Source organism: Trachymyrmex cornetzi, unplaced genomic scaffold (assembly GCF_001594075.2).
Source record: "Trachymyrmex cornetzi isolate Tcor2-1 unplaced genomic scaffold, Tcor1.1 scaffold209, whole genome shotgun sequence".
Taxonomy (NCBI): Eukaryota; Metazoa; Arthropoda; class Insecta; order Hymenoptera; family Formicidae; genus Trachymyrmex; species Trachymyrmex cornetzi.
In genome coordinates, this window is record NW_017296732.1 from 163,259 (window position 1) to 183,174 (window position 19,916).

General features: G+C 35.9%; 3 protein-coding genes across 5 annotated transcripts; 2 read left to right on the forward strand and 1 right to left on the reverse strand.

Annotated features, from left to right (window-relative positions):
* The first annotated feature begins 8,269 nt into the window (after positions 1–8,269).
* On the forward strand, positions 8,270–10,423 carry Slh (sec1 family domain containing Slh). Its single transcript, XM_018505514.1, has one exon. The coding sequence runs from the start codon at positions 8,531–8,533 to the stop codon at positions 10,421–10,423; it is 1,893 nt and encodes a 630-aa protein (XP_018361016.1). The 5' UTR covers positions 8,270–8,530.
* Positions 10,424–10,807: 384 nt separating this feature from the next.
* On the forward strand, positions 10,808–13,150 carry LOC108759853 (coiled-coil domain-containing protein 42 homolog). The gene is made up of 4 exons (XM_018505515.1): positions 10,808–10,945; positions 11,289–11,577; positions 11,712–11,951; positions 12,724–13,150. Exons 1-4 carry the CDS (start codon positions 10,827–10,829, stop codon positions 13,072–13,074), a joined length of 999 nt encoding a protein of 332 aa, XP_018361017.1. The 5' UTR covers positions 10,808–10,826; the 3' UTR covers positions 13,075–13,150.
* A 150-nt stretch (positions 13,151–13,300) lies between these two features.
* On the reverse strand, positions 13,301–19,519 carry LOC108759842 (coiled-coil domain-containing protein 63). 3 transcript variants are annotated; one of them, XM_018505489.1, is made up of 7 exons: positions 19,270–19,519; positions 18,780–19,155; positions 16,378–16,712; positions 15,527–15,750; positions 14,870–15,132; positions 13,972–14,261; positions 13,301–13,620 (listed from the first exon to the last, which is right to left on the reverse strand). In XM_018505489.1, exons 2-7 carry the CDS (start codon positions 19,128–19,130, stop codon positions 13,440–13,442), a joined length of 1,644 nt encoding a protein of 547 aa, XP_018360991.1. In that variant the 5' UTR covers positions 19,131–19,155; positions 19,270–19,519; the 3' UTR covers positions 13,301–13,439. The 3 variants fall into 3 exon arrangements, with proteins under 3 accessions (XP_018360991.1, XP_018360992.1, XP_018360993.1); XM_018505490.1 differs by having other exon boundaries at positions 18,780–19,165; XM_018505491.1 differs by lacking the exon at positions 19,270–19,519 and having other exon boundaries at positions 18,773–18,860.
* Between the last annotated feature and the right edge of the window lie 397 nt (positions 19,520–19,916).

Sequence of the window (19,916 nt, forward strand, 5' to 3'; positions counted from 1 at the left end):
CATTAAGAGAAATAGAAAAATTTTTAATTTAAAAAAAAGTTAATAAATTAAAGTTTAAAAGCAACTAAATTAAGTTAAAAATTAATGCATTTAAAATTAACTAAATTAAGTTAAAAGTTTATAACTTTTTAACTTTTTTTTTTAACTTTTAACGTTTTAACTAGTTACTACCCAACCCTGTATATTTTACAATACTTATAATGTGGTTCTCTCAAAGGCTTTCAGGTGCATATCAGATATACGTAAGCAAATTGAAATTAAATTTGCTTTCATCATTTCGTGTTAAATACATATCCGATATATGTCAATTGAAATTGAAATTATGTTACGTTTCTGCAATGGAAATTATATTTGAACGTGCTGTATGGGTAGTGTAGTAGTACAGTAGCATACAGTAGTGTTGTAGTGCTATAGTACAGTAGTGCCTCAAAATACTCCTAGTGCTCAGTAGTATTTTTCTACAAGGGAGGGTGAAGAAAAAGTACCGAGATACCTAAATAACTTCAAAGTAGCGATCAGGGGATCGATTCTGTATTTTGAAATAAGGTAAAAATGACAAAAGTGAGCGAATTTACTAGAATACTGATAATTTCATTGGTCAGCACCTAGTAAATTTGCTCATTAATGTAGTTTTCACCTCGTTTGAAGTTATAGAATCGACCCCCATATGTAACTTTTTCCTTAGGGCGGAAACGTGAAAAATGAAAATTTTTTGTATATATGTGTGTATATGTATGACATACATACATAAAAATTTTCACTTTTCACGTTTCCGCTCTAGCGAAAAAGTTTCATGATCGCTACCCTGAACGGTTCGAGATAAAGGATTAAAGTTTATAGGGATGCAAATGGGGGCGGGAAGAGGGGCGGAAAAATCTTAAATTGCACGTGGGGGCTCGTTTGAAAGGGCCTTTCAAGATGAGAACAACGCGTGGTATCCCAGGTCTCTACGAATTTTTTTCGCAGAATTATGATCAAACATTGAGATTTCGCAGTAGCAGAGTGCTCACGGCGAGGACATGAGAGAGACTTTGCGCGGGCACGTATGGATAAAAGTGCATGTGGGAAGGAATGTGTGGTGTGTGTGTGTGTGTGTGCGTACAAATGTATTCACAAGGGAGACAGGGACCCCGTAGTTCGTCACTTCCACAGTAGTTAACGACTCCAAACCCCCTCTGCTGTGTGTGTCTGTGTGTGTGCAAATGTGTCTCACAGGGGAGACAGGGACCTCATGGATCGTCACTTCCACAGTAGTTAACGACTTCAACCCCCTCTGCTGTGTGTGTGTGCGTGTCTTCCATGTGAGACACATTTGCACGTACACGCACGCGCACACACACACACGCACACACACACAGCAGAGAAGGTTTGGAGTCGTTAACTACTGTGGAAGTGATGAATCACGGGGAGTACGGGGACCCTGCTTTCCTTGTGAGACACATTTGCACGCACACGCACGCACGCATATACGCACATAAACACACACACACCGCATTCCTTCCCACATACAGTTTTATCCACACGTGCCCGCGCAAAGTCTTTCTCACGTCCTCGCTGTGAGCCCTCCGCTACTGCGAAATCTCAATGTTTAAATGATTATAATTCTGCAAAAAAAAATCGTAGAGACTTGGGACACCACGCGTGGAAGGTTGTTCTCGCTTGGAAGGCCCTTTCAAACGAACCCTCACTCGACCCCATGTGCAATTTAAGATTTTTTCCGCCCCCCGCCGCCCTTTGGGAGTGTTAAAATGGACGTTTTTGGTATTAAATGATAGATTTTATGATGCCATTTGCATCCCTATAAACTTCAATCCTCTATCTCGAACCGTTTAGAAGTTATTTACGTGTCCCAGTACTTTTTTCTCACTCTGTATATAGGGTAACTGTCCCTATTAATGTGCCTTTTAGCCAACTTGCTTATTACTAAATTAATTATTAAATATTGTAGCTTTTTTTAATTTTGTCTTCTTGCAATCAATATCGGTTTTTCTACTATTTCTTTTTTTTATAATATTTCTTTAATCTAAAAAAATGTTAATATTTTATAATGTTTTTAATAAAAATAAAAAACATGTTTTTGTCCCTAATATATTAGTGAGTCTTCTAAGCGGTAATGACTCTATTAATGTGCCCCAATTTGTGTGTCTATCCATATTTGACTCATTTTAACATATTATAGTTACTAAAATAGATAATAAATTTAAGCTAATTGTTTAAGTTAATATTACATAAATCATTATTTTAATTATATATATTTATTTTAATGTACACTCATAACACAACGTTCTTAGCTCCAATACAGGACACATTAATAGCTTAAAATCTTACGGTACGTATTACTGAAATTTACATAAACTTCTCATATCTTTTGAAAAATATTTAAAATACTTTAACACTCAAAAAATAAAATATTGTTTTCGGTATCGTATGCATTAATAACTTAACAAGAAAAAATATTTTTTCTTATTTATTCGTGCTTTCTTTATGACTTATCAAAATACAAAAGCACACTAATAGGGACAGGCACAGTAATTGAGACAGTTACCCTATGTATATTATATATACACACATTCAGGCGTAGCGAGAAAAATGTTTCGAGAGGGGCTGTAGAAATCAGTTTTTTTAAATGTTCTTTTTTATGTTAGTGACACATTTGGTAAGCATAAACAAAAAAAGTTTCGTTTAAAACAAAATAAATTCAATAGCAAAAAAGTTATGATAATTTATAATATTTATATACACGTTGTAATGTCGTGTCAGACGTTTCGCTGACGCTGCATATAAATTGTCATAATTTTTTTATTATTACATTTAAAGATCTAAAACTTTCCAGAAAACTTCTTCAAATATTCAACTACAATGTAGCATTAATGAAAATTTTTAATTCGAAAATTCGTAACAAAACTTTGACGTTTCAAAAAGAATTCACTAAACTTGACAAAATATTATTAAAAATCCGCCATTTTGTTGTAAAGTGCTTCGAAAATTTCGGAATAGCTCTACAAGTCGCAGAATATGTCAAAGATTATTGTGTAAAAATTTGAATAATAAATATTAATATCCGGCTGAGATTTCGCGAGTTGAAGTGCTGCCGTTCTCCCAACGTCACTTTTTGCGGTTGTACTAATAGCAACATTTTTTTTTCGTGTAATTTATCGAATTTTTGTTTACGTGCCAAATACAAAGGAAAATCAACAAATATATTTTTAATACATAATAAACGATATTTTTGCTAATTAAATTAAATATGAGAACTATCCCAACAGGATTTAATTTCCTCTCTCAAAACAAATTGATATTTACGGTTCAACAATTTTTTACACATATTCTTATGAAATTATTGAATCCGTTAATAAATCAAACTAATCAAGACTCCTTACAAATCAAAGAATTGGAAAGAGTAAGGGCACTAGGAGTCGGACGCAGAAGACGTCGCGCAAATAATACACTTATAAATAATACACTTATAATGAAACTTAATAAATTAGTTTCTATATTCTTTAATTTGACATTTTTAATATTTCCCTTCTTTTTCATTTCCTTTTCTTTCTTTTTATTTAATTCTGGCTGGATAATTAAATTCTCGATGTAGGGGAGCTCACCATACAGGATAACTTTTACTTTATATACGTTAGTGTGTGTTTGCTCTGAGGAAGGCTAAAAAATGAGTCGAAACATGTAAGCGCGTTTGCCGTTTAGTGAATAAAGAAGTTTCATTCTTTATAAGTGTATTATTTGCACGTCTTCTGCGCCCGACTCCTAGTGCCCTTACTCTTTCCAATTCTTTGAAATTATTGAAATTATTCAGAATTTCGAGGGGGGGGGGGGGGGGGGGGGGCCCCCCCCCCCCACAACCCCCCCTTCCCTTGGCTACGCCACTGCACACATTCATATACAAAAAATTTTCACTTTTCACGTTTCCGCCCTAGAGAAAAAGTTACATGACGGCTATCTTGGCTCGTTTGGAAAGAGAATCTGGCATTTAAGTTTATTTTATTGAATGCAGATGGTAACACGTGTAAAAAGACTAATTTATTCTGATGTACATTGTGCGAGAATAATCGCTTCTATGAATGTGATGTACCTATACTATAGTGTTATTTCATATCATAAGCGCGATCTCTCGCATCTGATGTCATAATCCAATATAGTTGCAATAATGAGCCAGAGAAGCTATGAGTTAAAGTAACTATTGCAAGACATCCGTCCCTCCTCAGTGACACCGATTGATGTCGCTTTAACGAGTGTATCCGAAGCATTTCGCATAAAGCGAAAATCCGTTTTATTGGCTACAAAAAGCAGATATGCATGAAAAATATGGGCCTTATAGCGAATTCGGTCGCTTGATTATTCCATACTGATACGCACGAAAGGCATCTAAAAATCTAATAAAGAAACATATACAGAAATATCTGATAATATAGATCAAGATATAAGAGACATGTACTTTTTCATAAGTACTTTTACGCGTGTTAAGAGGATGTAACATTCCCTTGAAAAAGATTGATTTTTATGTGTATATTATTGAAGCAGTAAATGTGAAGATGTTTCAAAACAAAAATTTTGTAATTTTAAAAGCACTTTTTTGAAGATGTATTCAAATTTTTTGAAAATATTATCTCTCTCAATGAAAACTGAGAAATTGTTATATCTCTTAACCTATACAACACGGAAGTTTGATGCAACATTGCAATATTGGAACAATCTGTGTTGTATAGGAAAATACTCCGTTGTTATCGTTTTTGGAAATTAAAAAATGTTTAGACGAAATTAAAGCTTATTTAAAGATAAATTCAACTATATATAAAGAATTCTAAAATTTTTAGAAATGTTAGTGAATGATGAGACACTTTCATATGTTTTTTCGTAAGTACAAAAATATAACGTAAATGTATTTTGGCCGATAAAATATCCAATATATCATTGTGTTATTTAGCAGAAATTATTTCTATACGTTGGCTATTTCGTCGGTTAAAATGCTTATGTTCTGCCGTTGCACCGTATATCTTAAATACAATAGCCTTTATAGTGTGCATTAATGTGGAGTAGTGAAGACAACTAAATTGGTTATTAGATACAAATTGAAAAATCGACTTGGAAATATCCCTAAGTATAGTGCGAGGTGTATACGTTTGTACGTATATTTTTCGCATTTTAATGATCAGCTGATTATAGAAATCATTTATTCAGATTTTTTTTCAATAATTTATTGATTAAATTTTAAAGAAATAATTTTTAAGATTAGAAATATTTCTACAATGACATGGTTACAATATTTCTGTATGTGATTTTGTGAACTTTTTTCGTAGAACTCCTTTTCAAATCAGTATTCGCAAATTCAGTTTGTCAAGAGATATTTAGTAGTATGAACTTAGATACTAATTTTAATAATCAATTTAACATAATTTAATAGTTAAATTCGTAGTTCGCATTGAAAAACAACGTAGAAATGAGAATGTATACATCTTGTGTTAAGTACTTAGACACATATCGATAAGAAATTTTTAATCAACGGAATGTAAATGTATCGAGAGATACCAAACTGTTGATTACATCGACAAAATTTTAACAATAATTGTAGACTGCGAACCCTACGACGTTTTACATTTCCAATTTGCAATTAGCATGGACGATATCCGAAATCGGAAATGATATTGTGTGTAAATAAAAGATTAACGATGTGAAAAGCAACCCCGAGAACTCTACTTGTGAAACATAAACGATGATACGCATGATTTAGCGTATCTATTAGAATTTTTGTGATTGTATATTCGGTATGGAGAATTAAAGTCGTCTGAAATTTCGTTAATTCTAAACGATATATGAAAAACTTGTTGCCAGGATAAAATGTTATTCGGAGTACATGCCTAAGAATATTTAATTCTATGCGTGTTCCGTCTTAATTGTCCAGTGTAAACAGAAAATCCGGAACAATTATACTTCCTGCCTGACTAATGATAGATCACATCAGTATTATGCGTTGCGATCAGAGAGATACCAAAGTGTTTTTGGAATAGTAAATGGATGTGTGATCACAATTAATGTGCTTTTATGTATATTAAATGTTTTCCCTCTTCCAAATGTAATATTCGCTGACATCGTGATATTATCTGATGCAGAGTAATGAAACAAATATAAGATTTATTAAATATTCCATATCTATATATGTGCATAGACCTTGTCTTTGTAATTAAGTATAAGATATATGGAAGCAAGAAAAAAGTAAGTAAGGAAATTGTGACTGTTGGAGAAAAGAAGAAGAGAATTTAAGTATTCCATCTTTATGGTATAATTTTTTACCAAATGCCTAGAGTGTGAAAAATCATATTACTGGTAACCATTCACATTAATCAAAGTTAAATATTAATTTAAATTTTTAAATATATATAAAAGCTACATCTATTATTTTTTATCAATTTTTAAGAATAGAATTCTTATACAAATTCAATTATTATTATAATGGAAAACAACAATAATCCATTAATAAAAAACCACAATTTAGGAAATTCGTTTTTCATTTGAGCTACGTTTATTTTTATTAATAGAGTAGACAAAGGTAGCTATAAAGGTGATCAATTACAGAAATTAAATAGTCAGTTTCAATAAAATATACTTTCTAAGTACAGTACAAATATAATAAAAAAGCAAATTAATTTATATAAATAATCAGTTTTTAGAACATAATTATTAACATATACTTCCCAAGTTTTCAATATATTGATTAAGCAAATGTTTCTTATATTGCAGCCCACTTTTTGCAATCTATAATTTGCAACGAAATTCTGTTTATAATTTAAAATTTTACACATATCTTACAATACATTGAACTTTTAAAGAATTATAATACACACATATATAGAAAATACATATTCAAATACACGCACATGCACACACACAAAAATGTATAGCAAATAAAATAAAAATACAATATTCTATTCTGCGTTCTAATACAAGTTATATATTGTCTCTATATAATCGTGGGCTTACAAAAATATATTTTTAGTGAATGTAACCAAAATGCTTACATATAGCATTAGATATCTTTAATCTTATTTATCTAGTAGGATTGGCAGAATGGTAGGTTTCATTATCTTTAATGTAAATTAGATACAGTCATGTGTGGAAATGTGCTTCATACACGCACGTGAAAAAGAAAAATTAAAATTTCTGCAAATTTTAACTTTTATAAAAGAAATAATCTTATTTCAAAAACTAGATTTAAGTAAATGTCTTCTTTTTTTATAACTTTTCAAGAAAATATCCTTTTCTAAATTTGAGATTATTTTGGATCTATAAAAATCTTACTTTTATTTACACAACTTTCTTCTGTTCAAAATAATCCCAGAAATAATCGTTTAAAATAAAATATTTCTTTATGCATATATATAAATGCATGCATACTCATATGAATAATAATATTCTTTGATTGTTTAAATCCAAATTTTAAAGTAATAACATAATTTAATAAACGAAATAAATGGATAAGAAAGTATTTTATTGGTGAAAATGCTTTAATGACTAGTGGAATAATAAACAATCAGTAGTGCAGTTGATACTCAAAAATTACAATATTTTCAGATGTATACTTTATAGCAGACCCTTGTCTTTTGAGATCTTCGTATGTTTTACGATTGACTACATTGCCAAGCAAATCTTCAAATTCTTCTTTCTGCTCTGGTTGCCAACGCTCGGTTTGTTTCTGCGCTTTCAGTTTTTCCCACAGAGCAAGAGCGTCTTCAATCTGAGTGACATTAGCAAAATGCGCTGTATTCGGAATGCCAAGACAACGCATATCATGTGCATGTCTCCATTCCGCAAAATGTCTTTGGAATGCTTTCGGACCTTTATACGTAAAGTCTCCACAAATCTCACAGTTGTAACTGATATTTAAGCCATGCAGCTTGTACAAAGTAAGGTATAGGCTTTCCGTCCCAACCCAGTGGTAAATTCTTTGGATTGTATGGAACTTCGTTATCGTCTTCTTCTTCCGATTCGCTTGCACTTGCTTCTGCATCAGAATCTCCCCTTTCACCCTCGGTTCTCGCTTGTTTCCTTTGTACGTTTTCTTTCGTAGCCACTCGTTGACTGGATACTAATTCAGCCGAATTCAGCGAGCTTATATAGCCTTGGTCGTGATAAAGCAGTGATAGATAATTTAGGTAACTGCAATAGATGACTAGATAAGTGTTACGTTATGTCTGCTGTAGGTAAATAAGGTCACTGTACTTTTTAGATAACTCGTGTTAATACATTTTATCGACCATGAAAAACGCCAATGTGACGTGTCCGTCTCTCCATCATACGCAATCATACGGATAGTTTGACAGCTCGAAGGGAGTACAAGACAGAACTAGGTTAACAGATTTCTAAGAATTCTGCCCTATATGCGACACCGAGTGCGCGTTCGACGTCTCCCAGGGATCACAGTGGCGTTTACGAGTCACGTAACTTGACTGGCCTCCGGTTCCCGATTGAGTACGAGTACCTGGGTATCGCGTGCGAGGTTAGGTTCCTCGACAGGCCCGCCAAGATGAGCCTACGCGACCGTCAAATAAATGCCCTGAAGCAAATGCTGAATCTGAATCTGCCTGAGCCGGGGCTCGAAAGCGCGGTGCCCACGTGGAAGATCCTCGTTTACGATCGCCTTGGCCAGGATATCATATCGCCGTTAATCTCCGTCAAGGAGCTGCGCGAGCTTGGCATCACTTTACACATGCAGCTGCATTCGGACCGTGACTCCATCCCCGAGGTACCGGCGATCTACTTCTGTGCGCCCACGGACGAGAATCTTGGCAGGATCGGCCAGGATCTGCAGAACGGCTTGTATGATATCTATCATCTGAATTTCATTTCACCAATTAGCCGACAGAGAATGGAAGACCTGGCGACTGCGGCGTTGCTCGGCGGCGTCGTCGCCAGCATTCACAAGGTGTTCGATCAGTACTTGAACTTCATCACCCTGGAGGATGATCTGTTTGTCCTGCGACATCAGAACAGCGATGCGATATCCTACCATGCGATCAATCGTGGTGACGTCAAAGACAGCGAAATGGAATCTGTGATGGATATTATTGTAGACTGTTTGTTTTCAGTGTTTGTCACTTTGGGCACTGTGCCGATCATAAGGTGTCCCAGGGGTAATGCTGCCGAGATGGTTGCCAAGATGATCGACAAGAAACTGCGAGAGAACGTATGGGATGCTAGGAACAACCTGTTCGAGGGTGAAGCATCTGCGACCGGCCATTACAGTTTCCAGAGGCCTCTGCTCATCGTGCTGGACCGTAACGTCGACATGGCTACCCCGCTGCATCACACGTGGATGTACCAGGCACTGGCACATGATGTTCTGGAGATGGCGTTGAATAGGCTTGTTGTAGAGGAGAATGTAGGACGATCTCCCGCTGGCGGGACACGCTCCAAGACACGCGCTTACGAGCTGGACAACCGGGATCGCTTCTGGTGCCAGCACAAAGGCAGTCCATTCCCCAGAGTGGCAGAGGCCATACAGGAGGAGCTGGAGCAGTACCGTACTTTCGAGGAGGACGTGAAGAAGCTCAAATTCTCTATGGGCATTGACAATGAGAGCGAGGTAGCGTTGTCTATGGTATCCAATAACACGGCGCGTTTAACGAACGCCGTGAATTCGTTGCCGCAACTCCTGGAGATGAAGCGGCTGATCGATATGCACACTTCAGTGGCCACAGGTATCTTGAATGCTATCAAGTCTAGACGACTCGATACATTCTTCGAGCTGGAGGAGAAAATTATGAGCAAGCAAACGTTGGACCGGAGCGTATTGGAAACCATCGGCGATCCAGACTGCGGCACTCCTGAAGACAAACTACGTCTTGCTATTATTTATTTTATTTGCACGAATATGTCCGACGCGGATTACAATAAATTGGAGACGGCACTAACCGCAGCCGGCTGCGATCTGAATCCACTGATATACGTAAAGCGATTACGCAATTACACTAGGATAGCCGAGATCCAGAGTAGCTACGAAGGCGGCGGTACCAAGACGGTCAGTATGTTCTCTAAGCTGATGAATCAAGGCTCGTCATTCGTCATGGAGGGCGTGAAGAATCTGGTGGTAAAGAAGCACAATCTGCCAGTCACCAAGATAGTGGATGAGCTGATGGAATCTAAGCAGTCCTCGCGTACCGAGGATTACCTCTATCTGGATCCGAAGCAGCTCAAGCACACCGAACAGATGCCGAAGAATCGGCCGACGTTCCAGGACGTGATAGTCTTCGTGGTTGGCGGCGGTAATTACATAGAGTACCAGAATCTGGTGGACTATGTGAAGCAACGAAGCGGAGCAGGGGTGAACAAACGAGTGATCTACGGCTCCACGACCTTCAACAACGCTAAGCAATTGCTCAAGCAACTTTCTCTGCTCGGTCAGGAAGTCCACTCGTGAACGGATATGCTTTGATCATTCTCGCCAACCCCCCTTCCGTTCATCTCTCTTTCACCCGCGCGATATTTAATAACTATGCATTTTTTTTTAATAAGGTCGTTGTTAGCTCTTGTATAAAGTGTACGATATAAATAAAATCCGGTTCGTTATTTTCAACAATGCTTCTCCTACCATCGACTTTCCTTTCCACTACGCGTCTACACCGTCTATACCACGTGTTTCTTGTCTCTTTCTTGCGCCTATGTATGCGCGACTGCATTCAATTTGTTTGATCGATCAGTCGTGCATGGCAAACATGTGCTTCCTTTCACGACATTTTTTTAAAAGCCTATAGACACTCTCGTATTGACACGTTTATTGAAAAATTGCGGTTAATAAAGGAACGTTTTGAAAAGAAAAAAAAATGGCTATGGCGCAAGATGAGTCGAGAAATCTCGTGCAAAGAGCTGTTATCCCGACCGATTCGCAGAAAGCAGTTTCGGAGTACTTTATATCCAAGCAAGAGGAACGTCAGTCTATCAAGTAACGCAATTAAAAAATAGTTATAAATGTAGTAATATAAGGTATTTTTAATTATTCCTTATCAAAACACCATCTGTTTATCAATAATTAAAAGACATAATAAATAATAGTTCGAAGATATGTAAGGAATGTAAAAATTGACAATCCACTGTATTATATAACAATCGATGAGAATATGAAGCGCGCGCGGACAGTACAATAAAATTATCTATTCTCACGTTAATTTTATTAATAACAAAAAAATTATATTTTTAATAAATTTTCAAATAAATATAATTTGTTATGTTTCGTTATTTATTATATTTATAAATTACATTTTTGTCGTTATCTATAACAATATCAGAAAATATCCAGAATGGGACAAGGCGAGGGTTTGCCCGGCAACGGAGGTGGTCAGGACTCGTCGAGAATTAGCTGAGATTAATGAAATATTGAAGGAGAAACGAGAGGAACAGAAAATAAAACGTAAATACATGGATGAGCAATGGGAGGAGGCGAGAGAGCAGCAATTGCAGTTACGGCAGTCTCTCATAAAGTTTAATACGCTCGTAAAGGAGAACGTCGAGAAGTGCGAGCGAGCTGATCAGAAGATCAAGGAGGAACACGAGCGTCAGGAAAAATACAAGCGAGAAGTACGCAGTTAACGAAGGAAAGAAAGCTCCGAAGTGGACCTCGTGATCTTAAATTTCAGTCGAGCGGCTTATATTTACAATTAAAATCAAGAAGAATTTCATATATCGATCGTAACTGATATATTTTTTATTAGATCGAGGAATTGGAGCAGAAATTGCAATATATGAGAGACGTACGTGATAAAATGCAGCGATTCGTAGGGGAATACAGGAAGTACCAAAATTACTTGGACAGGGTCGTGAGCGAGACGGGCGAGTTTCAATCGATTAACGAAATTTTTAATCGCTACGAAACTTTAGTCGAGGCCAGGCAGGCGTTGTCTGATCATCAAGATAAAAACCTTCAGATGCTAGAAGAAAAAGCAACAAAAATAGTATTGTTCGAATAATCATCTATCTTATATGCCTCATCATGATTTTATAAATTCTCACATACACATTATTCTATTATGAATTATTTAATTTAATCGCCTTATCTTTGCATTAAGGTTTCGCTCACAATGAAAGAAATATATTAGAAACGAAATAAATATTAAATTTTTAGAAAAATAAAAAAATTAGAAATAGAGATTAAATTTAACACATAATAGATTTAAATAAAATATGAGGTATATTATATTAGGAACAGGAATAAATATTAAATATATATATATATATATTAGAGAAATAAAATAATTAGAAATAAAGATTAAATGTAACAACAGCAGATATAAATAAACTTATTTATATTTATTGCGCGTTACGTTTAATTTTTATTCCTAATTTTTTATTTTTCTAATATTTAATAATTCTTATTCTTATAATACTTCTTCCATTGTGCAGTTCCTAAATATAATTGACACGTACTATATCGCAATAACGTGCTCTATCAATTTTCGCAAGCACTTTTTTTCATATATCTTTTATTGAAATATCTCTTTATGTTTTATTTTATCACGTGTTCTATACATGTTTACATCTGCCATTTCTTTGCACGATTTTCACTCGAATTCTGTTCGTATAAATCTCTTTTATGAATTTAATATCTCTTAGCTTTCAAATATCCGTTTCCAAACGTTATATTTTCTCCTGCCATCTTTTCTCCCAATAGAAAAAAAAGAATCGAAAAGCCGAGAGTTATAGAGATAATTTTCTTTATACGTGCAGCACCACTTGACAGAAACCAAAATGCAAGTATTGATGGGACTGAATAATAAATTGGCGCAATTGCAAGAAAGATATGATCGAGCGAAAACGGAGGCTTTGAAATGGGAGACGATCGTTTCGAAAATAAAGGAAACCGCCGCGGCGAAAAACTTGGAGCTTACGCAAGTGAAGGCGTGCTGCTGGAACATCTATCAGCAGATTTGCAAGAGGAAAGAGATACCCGTCAAGGTGAGCAGCGAGGACGTCGAGCAACAGCTGATTCACATCAAGCGCACCATCCTTGAATTGAAGCAAATTATCAAGACCGTCAAGAAGAAGGCACGGGAAGAGAAAGGTCTGCCGCACGAATAGAGGTATCTATCATCCCATTACCGCGACTGATTGCGATTCTGCGGTGTAGTAAAGCTAGCGAATGAATGAAACACTGCCGTTTGGTAACGAAAAATTTCAAGTTGTATCACCTTCATAAAAAAAACTAATGTTTTTTTTAAATATATATATATATCTGAAAGTAAAATTAATTAAAATAAATAAATACAATTCACAAAAATTAATTCGTAAAATTATTATTTTCTTGGTGTCGCTATTGCGTTTGCAGCAATTTGGCGATTCCCTAATTGGCTGAATCCTCGTAAGCTGCACACGAACGTCGTTAGAACGCTAACAAAAAGTCACGTCGCAAATCCATGAAGAAAATGCGCCATCGTTAATTCCATTTATTGATAACGCCTTTGAATAATCTTCCTAGCCGCCGGTAAGTGACAGCCAGACACGTTGTGAAGCAGCTCTGTGTAATCCTCCATGAGTCGTTCTTGCAGCTTCTGCACGGCTTCGGCACGTGTCAGCGGTACTTCCAAACCCTCCGAGACAAACTGCATCTGTTCTTGTTCCACGCAGCTGCATTCGAGGACGTTAAAGTAGTCAGATGAAAGTTGATACATGGCCCGGATATCCTCGACGTGTGTTTAACGCCGATTATAATCGATTAATAAAATCTTTCCCTAATTATCACACTGATTAGACATCTATACTGATTAAATATTGTATGTACTGTAAGTGTCTGTTTCTAATTCGTGTTTTGATAGAAAAAGAACTGATCTATTTTAAGTATCAAACGGAAATTAGGTTATCACGTTCAGGGCTAAACGTTCGAAATGTTAGAAAATCTCGAGGATACTCGATAGATCGGAAGGACACGGGTTCAAGGGTGGGATAAAGGAACATGAGAGGGTAACAAATAAGACTCACAGGACACAAGGTTGGGTGGATACGATGCGATTGAGAACGGGCACTTTTAGCTTGGGCTTCTTCTCCTCATCCAGCCGCAAATGCGGAACTTTGCTTTCCTTGTCCACCCAATAGACCTTGTGGAACATCTCTGTGATTCGTTTCTCAATAATACCCAAGTAGAGCATGACGTTGCTCATGGTAACGTGAGTATTGTCGCCCAATAATTCTAAAATCGGTGAATTGTCGCAGCGTATCGCCTTGAAAAGGCCGTCGATCCCTTGCAGCAGCTTGTCCATCACGTCGTTGCACTGGAATGAAACATGAGTAATCGTTTATTATTCATACGGGCTGCGGTTTACTGAGTCGCTATGCGGATATCAAAATTCGTTTTATTAGGATCAAGGGTAATGCTCAAGAATCACGAGATAATCCTTGAAAACCGCAGCATTAATTTGCTAATGACGATGATGAGAATGGCATTTTATTATTAATCAACACTGTCAGATATCAAAAGAGTAACTAACCCAATCCCTTAAGTCAAATAACATTTTGTTACTTTTAATTTCAATGTATGTTAAAATGCAAAGCAATTCATTTCTGTGGTTAGTTTCAAAATATATAACATCCATATTAACATAAGCACTTACATTAGTAAATAATATTTAAATTAAATTTGAATCAAATTTAATAATGTTCTTGAATTAAACCATTTAACTTCATTGTTTTAGCTAAATTAACGTCATATTGGGTAGGAACAGGCGACTTATAAAAATGATCAAAAATAACTCTAATTGGATATTTTGACATTATAAATTTAAGCGAACGATAATATTTTTCGTTCTAAATTCAAGTTTCAGAAAAATAATCCCTGCAGCACGAAGTTTCCAGCAAGTTTCGAACAATTTTCTCTTTTAACCTTAGCAAGATTCTCTTCAGCAGTGTCCGCCAGTGCTGTTTGTTCCTCCAATTCCTTGGTGATCTTCTCCAAATTCTCAGCTTGCTCTTGATCGCGATGAACATTCAGGGCACGTGCCTCATCGATAGCCACTGTCAGCTGCTCCATCCTCGTCTGAAGACTCTCTAGCTCATCGTTCAGCTCGTTCACATAGCTAAAGAGTGCGAAATTCTCCTCTTCTTGCTTGATGAAGTGCGCGGTAAGCTTGTCGATTTCTTGCTCTCCTGTTTATTTATGGCCGCATTAATCGGAATCAAGATTTTAGATCAATAATACAAGTTATCAAATATAAAGTTTGGATATTGTGTAAGTATTACCCCGCTATTACTGATTAATATAATTTTAATCTAAGGATTAAACTTTGTTTAAAGTTCATTCTAAAAATTTCATGTCGATTTGAACTCTTAATTAGCTGGGCTTTAATAAATTTCATCTTACAATTAGTATAATACCAGATTGACATACACCTACGTCTTCAATTGTAAGACACGTAGAAAACTAGGGCAAGTTTAAGAGTTCCGTGAGAAAATCCGAGAACACTTTACAAAGAGAGAACGCATTCTTGAAAATCAGATTGCCCGATTATTCTAATTGTAAGTAAGAGCCGGTTTACGGTACCAGTGAATTGCTTGATCGTCTGCAAGATTTGCGTGAAGGCCGCTATTTTATTCCGTTTCTCTTCCCGTTTAGCTTGTCTCTCGGCTTCCCTCTTCGCATTTAGATCGACCATCTCGCGGAACTGTCCTTTCACACCAAGGAATTCCTGCAGCTTCATCTCGTTGTCCAGAGTTCTTTTTAGTTCACACATTTCCGATGTGTGATTCTTCAAGTCCCTTATTCCTCTGCAAACAGACGTCTTCTCGTCAGTTCATGATCAATTTACGTTGATCGGAATTTTTCTCTTTGTTCGGCAGAAAATTACGCAAATTCGCGACTGAATAAATTCAAGGAACCGTTACGGAAAGCATCGGACGGAAAGCGCGAGCGGCGGAAGTTCTATGCGCCATTGGCTCCGCCGATCGTTGCTCTCCGAGTTTCTAATTCAAAGACAACGACGACATCAGACTAAAGTAAGTTAATAATAATTGTGACTTCAAGAATAAATCCAATACTAATAAAATGCCTATGTGAGCCTCCGTGTTAGTGCTTGCAAATTGTATCTTATCGCTTTATGAATTTCACGTACAGCCACGGAGGATTAAATAAGCTTTTTATTTGTATCAAATATCAGACCGTATCAGATATTCATTAAGAATGCGAATGTCTGAGATTTCGCGTAGTTAATAACAAAAAACCATTTGAATTATGGAGACAACAATCTGGCGAAGGTTTCCACTTTCGCGACTTTATAAGTGGTTATTGATTGGCAACAGCGATGTTGTGTAAATCACTAACATTTTAGCTTGCGCAGATCGAGTTTCACGATGTGACACCAATCAACGACGCGGAAAATCCGCGTCGCATCCTACCTCTCGCGAAGTGCCTGGATCTTGTTGAGCTCCTCTTCCCGCTGATTGAACGTAACCGTCGCCTGTTCGATCAGGTCGTTGATGATCTGCTTACCAGTGTTCAATTGGCCGATCAGCTTATTCCACACCTGCATGAACTGCGCCCGTTCCTTCAGGAAGGTTTCAATCTCAGCGCGCAGCTTCGTATTCTCCGCTATCACCAAGTTGAACCTTTTGGTAGCCACCTCCACCCGATTTTCCAGCATAAGTATCGTTTTAGTATGCTGGGCTGCTATCTCCCGCGATTGCACGTCGGTGCGCACTTTCATCTTCATGCTCGTGACATCCTTCGAAAGCTGCAACAACATTCTTACATGTCGTAAACCTGATGTCGCAGGATGAAAGTGATATTTTTTTCTTCATCTTAAAGAGACAATCCGATCTCTCGTAACAAATCGCGCTTTCATTCGTTACCGATTACTACGGTTACGGTACCGTAAAGCATTGTTTGCAGTCCTCGTATCAAATATTCTTATTTTTCTTACATTTATCATTAGAATGCTATCATGTGTTAATTTTACGTGCATTGAGCACTAAAGTTGTGTCTTTAGTGATCATCAGGAGGTTCAATCTGCCATGCTAAAAACTGGGACAAGTGGGGAAAAACTTTTAAAAATTTAATCTGTTAGATATCAGTTCGAACCTCGTATTATAACAGAGTGATAAGTAATATCAATTTTTAAGCAGTTTTGTAGCATTATTTTATTAGTAAGTGTTCTGGAGACATTGTATTATACATTTTATATTATTCCAAGATTAAATTTGATGTGTGCTTATTCGTTCTTTCCTATTAAATTAATAGGGTAACTCCGACAAATACGCCGCGCTGAAATTACACCGCAAAAGTTAGACAAAATAGAAAAAAGAGGTAATTTTTCCGCAACTACTTTGTTACATGCCTTTACGTTATATTAGTATTGAATTATGATTTCAGCTTCTTACTGTTAATATTAATGAAATTATTCTGAGTTGAATCGATTTGTCACTGTAATAAGTAGTGCCACCATAAATTATAATCTACATAAAACGATTACTGTAGGGCGTGTAAAAAACTTAGTGATGCATACATGTAGAGAAATAGTGAAGCATGCTGTATAGTAAAATATAAATGTTTTGCTTCTGTATTCTTTGTTTAGTTTTTTGTCTTGTATATCCCACCTGTTTGGGATATACCGCATTTTTAGCGGGCGGAATTTATGCCCGAAGCATACAAAGTGCGCAGATTGAATTCAGTGCACTAAATGCAATAAACGCATTACATGAAATATATACTTCATATCATAACATTTGTAATATATGTAGGAAGATTGTAATTATTATTTATTACTTCATATACATATTTATCATTCTTATTCCTTAATAAAACCTTATAAATGCATTTTATAAATTATTGTGTCATTAGAATAAAAATGCTCTTATATTTAAAAAAAATTAAACAATGTAGTGGCTTATTTTGAGCTTATAATTAGAATAACTTTGAATTAATATAATTAACACAAGAATATAAATACTAAATAATATTCTAAACAAACGTTTCGGCTTACAAAGTCTTCTTCAGTGTTAACACCTTTGTAAGCCAAAACATTTATTTAGAATATTATTTAGTATTTATATTTTTATGTTAATTAATTTAAAGTTATTCTAATTATAAGTTCGAAATGAGCCACGACATTGTTTAATTTTTTATTGTGTTATTTTATGTCTTATTTATATGCATTATTTGTAAAGTTTTCATGAGCCATATATACCCCCTCCTCCCCCTATAAATAGCCATATATCTCACCCCTATGGGATATACGGCAAAAATGTAAGGGTTTTAAAAAGTTCGTATTTTAATATAAAAAATATGTATTTCGGATTTTTAATATTTTTTCGTAGTAGTAGACAGTACAAAGTTTTTACTGTTATAGTTTGTTTACTTTAAACATAGTAAATAATACTTAATAAATTAAGTTTTTGATAGGTGCGGTGTATATACCAGAGTTACCCTAGTTACGGTTATTTGTGTTTATAAAGGTTTAGATTATAAATATTTTGTCTTTAATGTCTATCTAAGAATTATAAAAGGATGAAGAGCAAATTAGGTCCGGTTTAAAATTAATCTATATTAGTGGAAACTGGCACAAAAATACGAACTGTATGAAAATCTTGTGTTACATTAATTAAAAATGATCTATTTCCTTACAAGTAAAATTTATATATCAATTGTATGATACATAAATATCAATAGCAATACTGTATCACTTAATATCGATAACATTCTAGAATTATTGGTATTCTGACCAATTGGACCTCTAATTTTAATCAGATTGTTGCTCTTATACATAGATCTATATAGATTTAATATTGGCAATACCAGCAACCTTGCCGATCTGCTCATCAAGCTCGGCTATCTGCCGTTTCTCGTTCTCAATCAGCTCAATATACTTGGCACGCTTCGTCAGCAGACACTTCAGCTTCCCGACCATTTCCACATCCTTACGCGTGAATGCCTTCGATCGCGCGGTCTTAATTGCCAGTACGAGTTCGGCTTTCTCGTATTCCAGACGATTGATCGCGTTCTGCTGATTGTGGAGTTGCAATCTCGCATCTTCCGCGCACGTCGCCCGATCGTTCTCCATTATCCTATATTGCCTTTTCAGCCTCGAAAGCTCGGCCTCTGCCATCGTCTCCATCTCCAACTCATCCTGGACCGGTTGCAGTTTATACGCCATTTCGGACTCTCGTTTTTGGCAATCTCTTGACAATTCTAGAGTTTATTGATAATCAACTCTGACAATTCGCAGAAATCATCTTGCATGCGATTGAAAGCAGGTTAATAATAACCCGGAGGTTATTATTTCGCGTACCTACTTTTTTTACAACACGTTCATGGAAGATAGGTAGAAGAAAAAGAGAGAAAGCCGTAAATTTCCCGGAAGACGTCGCATTGATGTCTTCGCGATCGGCAACGTCGGTCACGAAGATCCATGTAGGGGCGGGTCGCACTCCAGTCGTCGATGACGTTTGACGCCGATATTTGAGAGAGACATCTGCCACCCCGAACAGCCGAGGCAGCTTAACAGTTAGCAGCTGTAAAAGACTGTAGGGCGTGCTATAACCGCTTCTGTTGCTACTTCCGGTTGCTAAGCAATGGGCTCAGCGACGTAACGCTCGCTGAATGGGCATGGGCGCAGCGGAAATTAATTTCCTATCTGCAAATATTTTTAACATATTTTCGACTCGCACCATGTCGCAAGTTACGAAGTAACTCCAAAGCATCAGACATTGATCTAAATTATAAACTTCTTGATAAATTCGGAACAAGGATAGGGAAGTTATAAATTAAGCTGTTTAAGCTGTCAAAACTAAAATTAAACCAAGTTGATTGATTTATATATATATATATATATATATATATATTATATAATATATATTATGAAATTACGACGTGCTTTTTATAGTATTCTTAAGTTGTTAATTATTAAGCGTGTTATATTTCGTCTCTACATATATAATTT

Excerpts from the sequence above, each read along its gene's own strand:
- Slh (XM_018505514.1), top strand. The coding sequence starts at position 8,531 with ATGAGCCTACGCGACCGTCAAATAAATGCCCTGAAGCAAATGCTGAAT.
- LOC108759842 (XM_018505489.1), bottom strand. The coding sequence starts at position 19,130 with ATGGCGTATAAACTGCAACCGGTCCAGGATGAGTTGGAGATGGAGACG. Across the intron at positions 16,713-18,779 it reads TTGATGAGCAGATCGGCAAG|CTTTCGAAGGATGTCACGAG; the intron begins GTTGCTGGTATT and ends ATGTTGTTGCAG. Across the intron at positions 15,133-15,526 it reads GACGATCAAGCAATTCACTG|GAGAGCAAGAAATCGACAAG; the intron begins GTACCGTAAACC and ends ATAAATAAACAG.
- LOC108759853 (XM_018505515.1), top strand. The coding sequence starts at position 10,827 with ATGGCTATGGCGCAAGATGAGTCGAGAAATCTCGTGCAAAGAGCTGTT. Across the intron at positions 10,946-11,288 it reads GAGGAACGTCAGTCTATCAA|AAAATATCCAGAATGGGACA; the intron begins GTAACGCAATTA and ends TAACAATATCAG. Across the intron at positions 11,952-12,723 it reads AAGAAAAAGCAACAAAAATA|CACCACTTGACAGAAACCAA; the intron begins GTATTGTTCGAA and ends TTATACGTGCAG.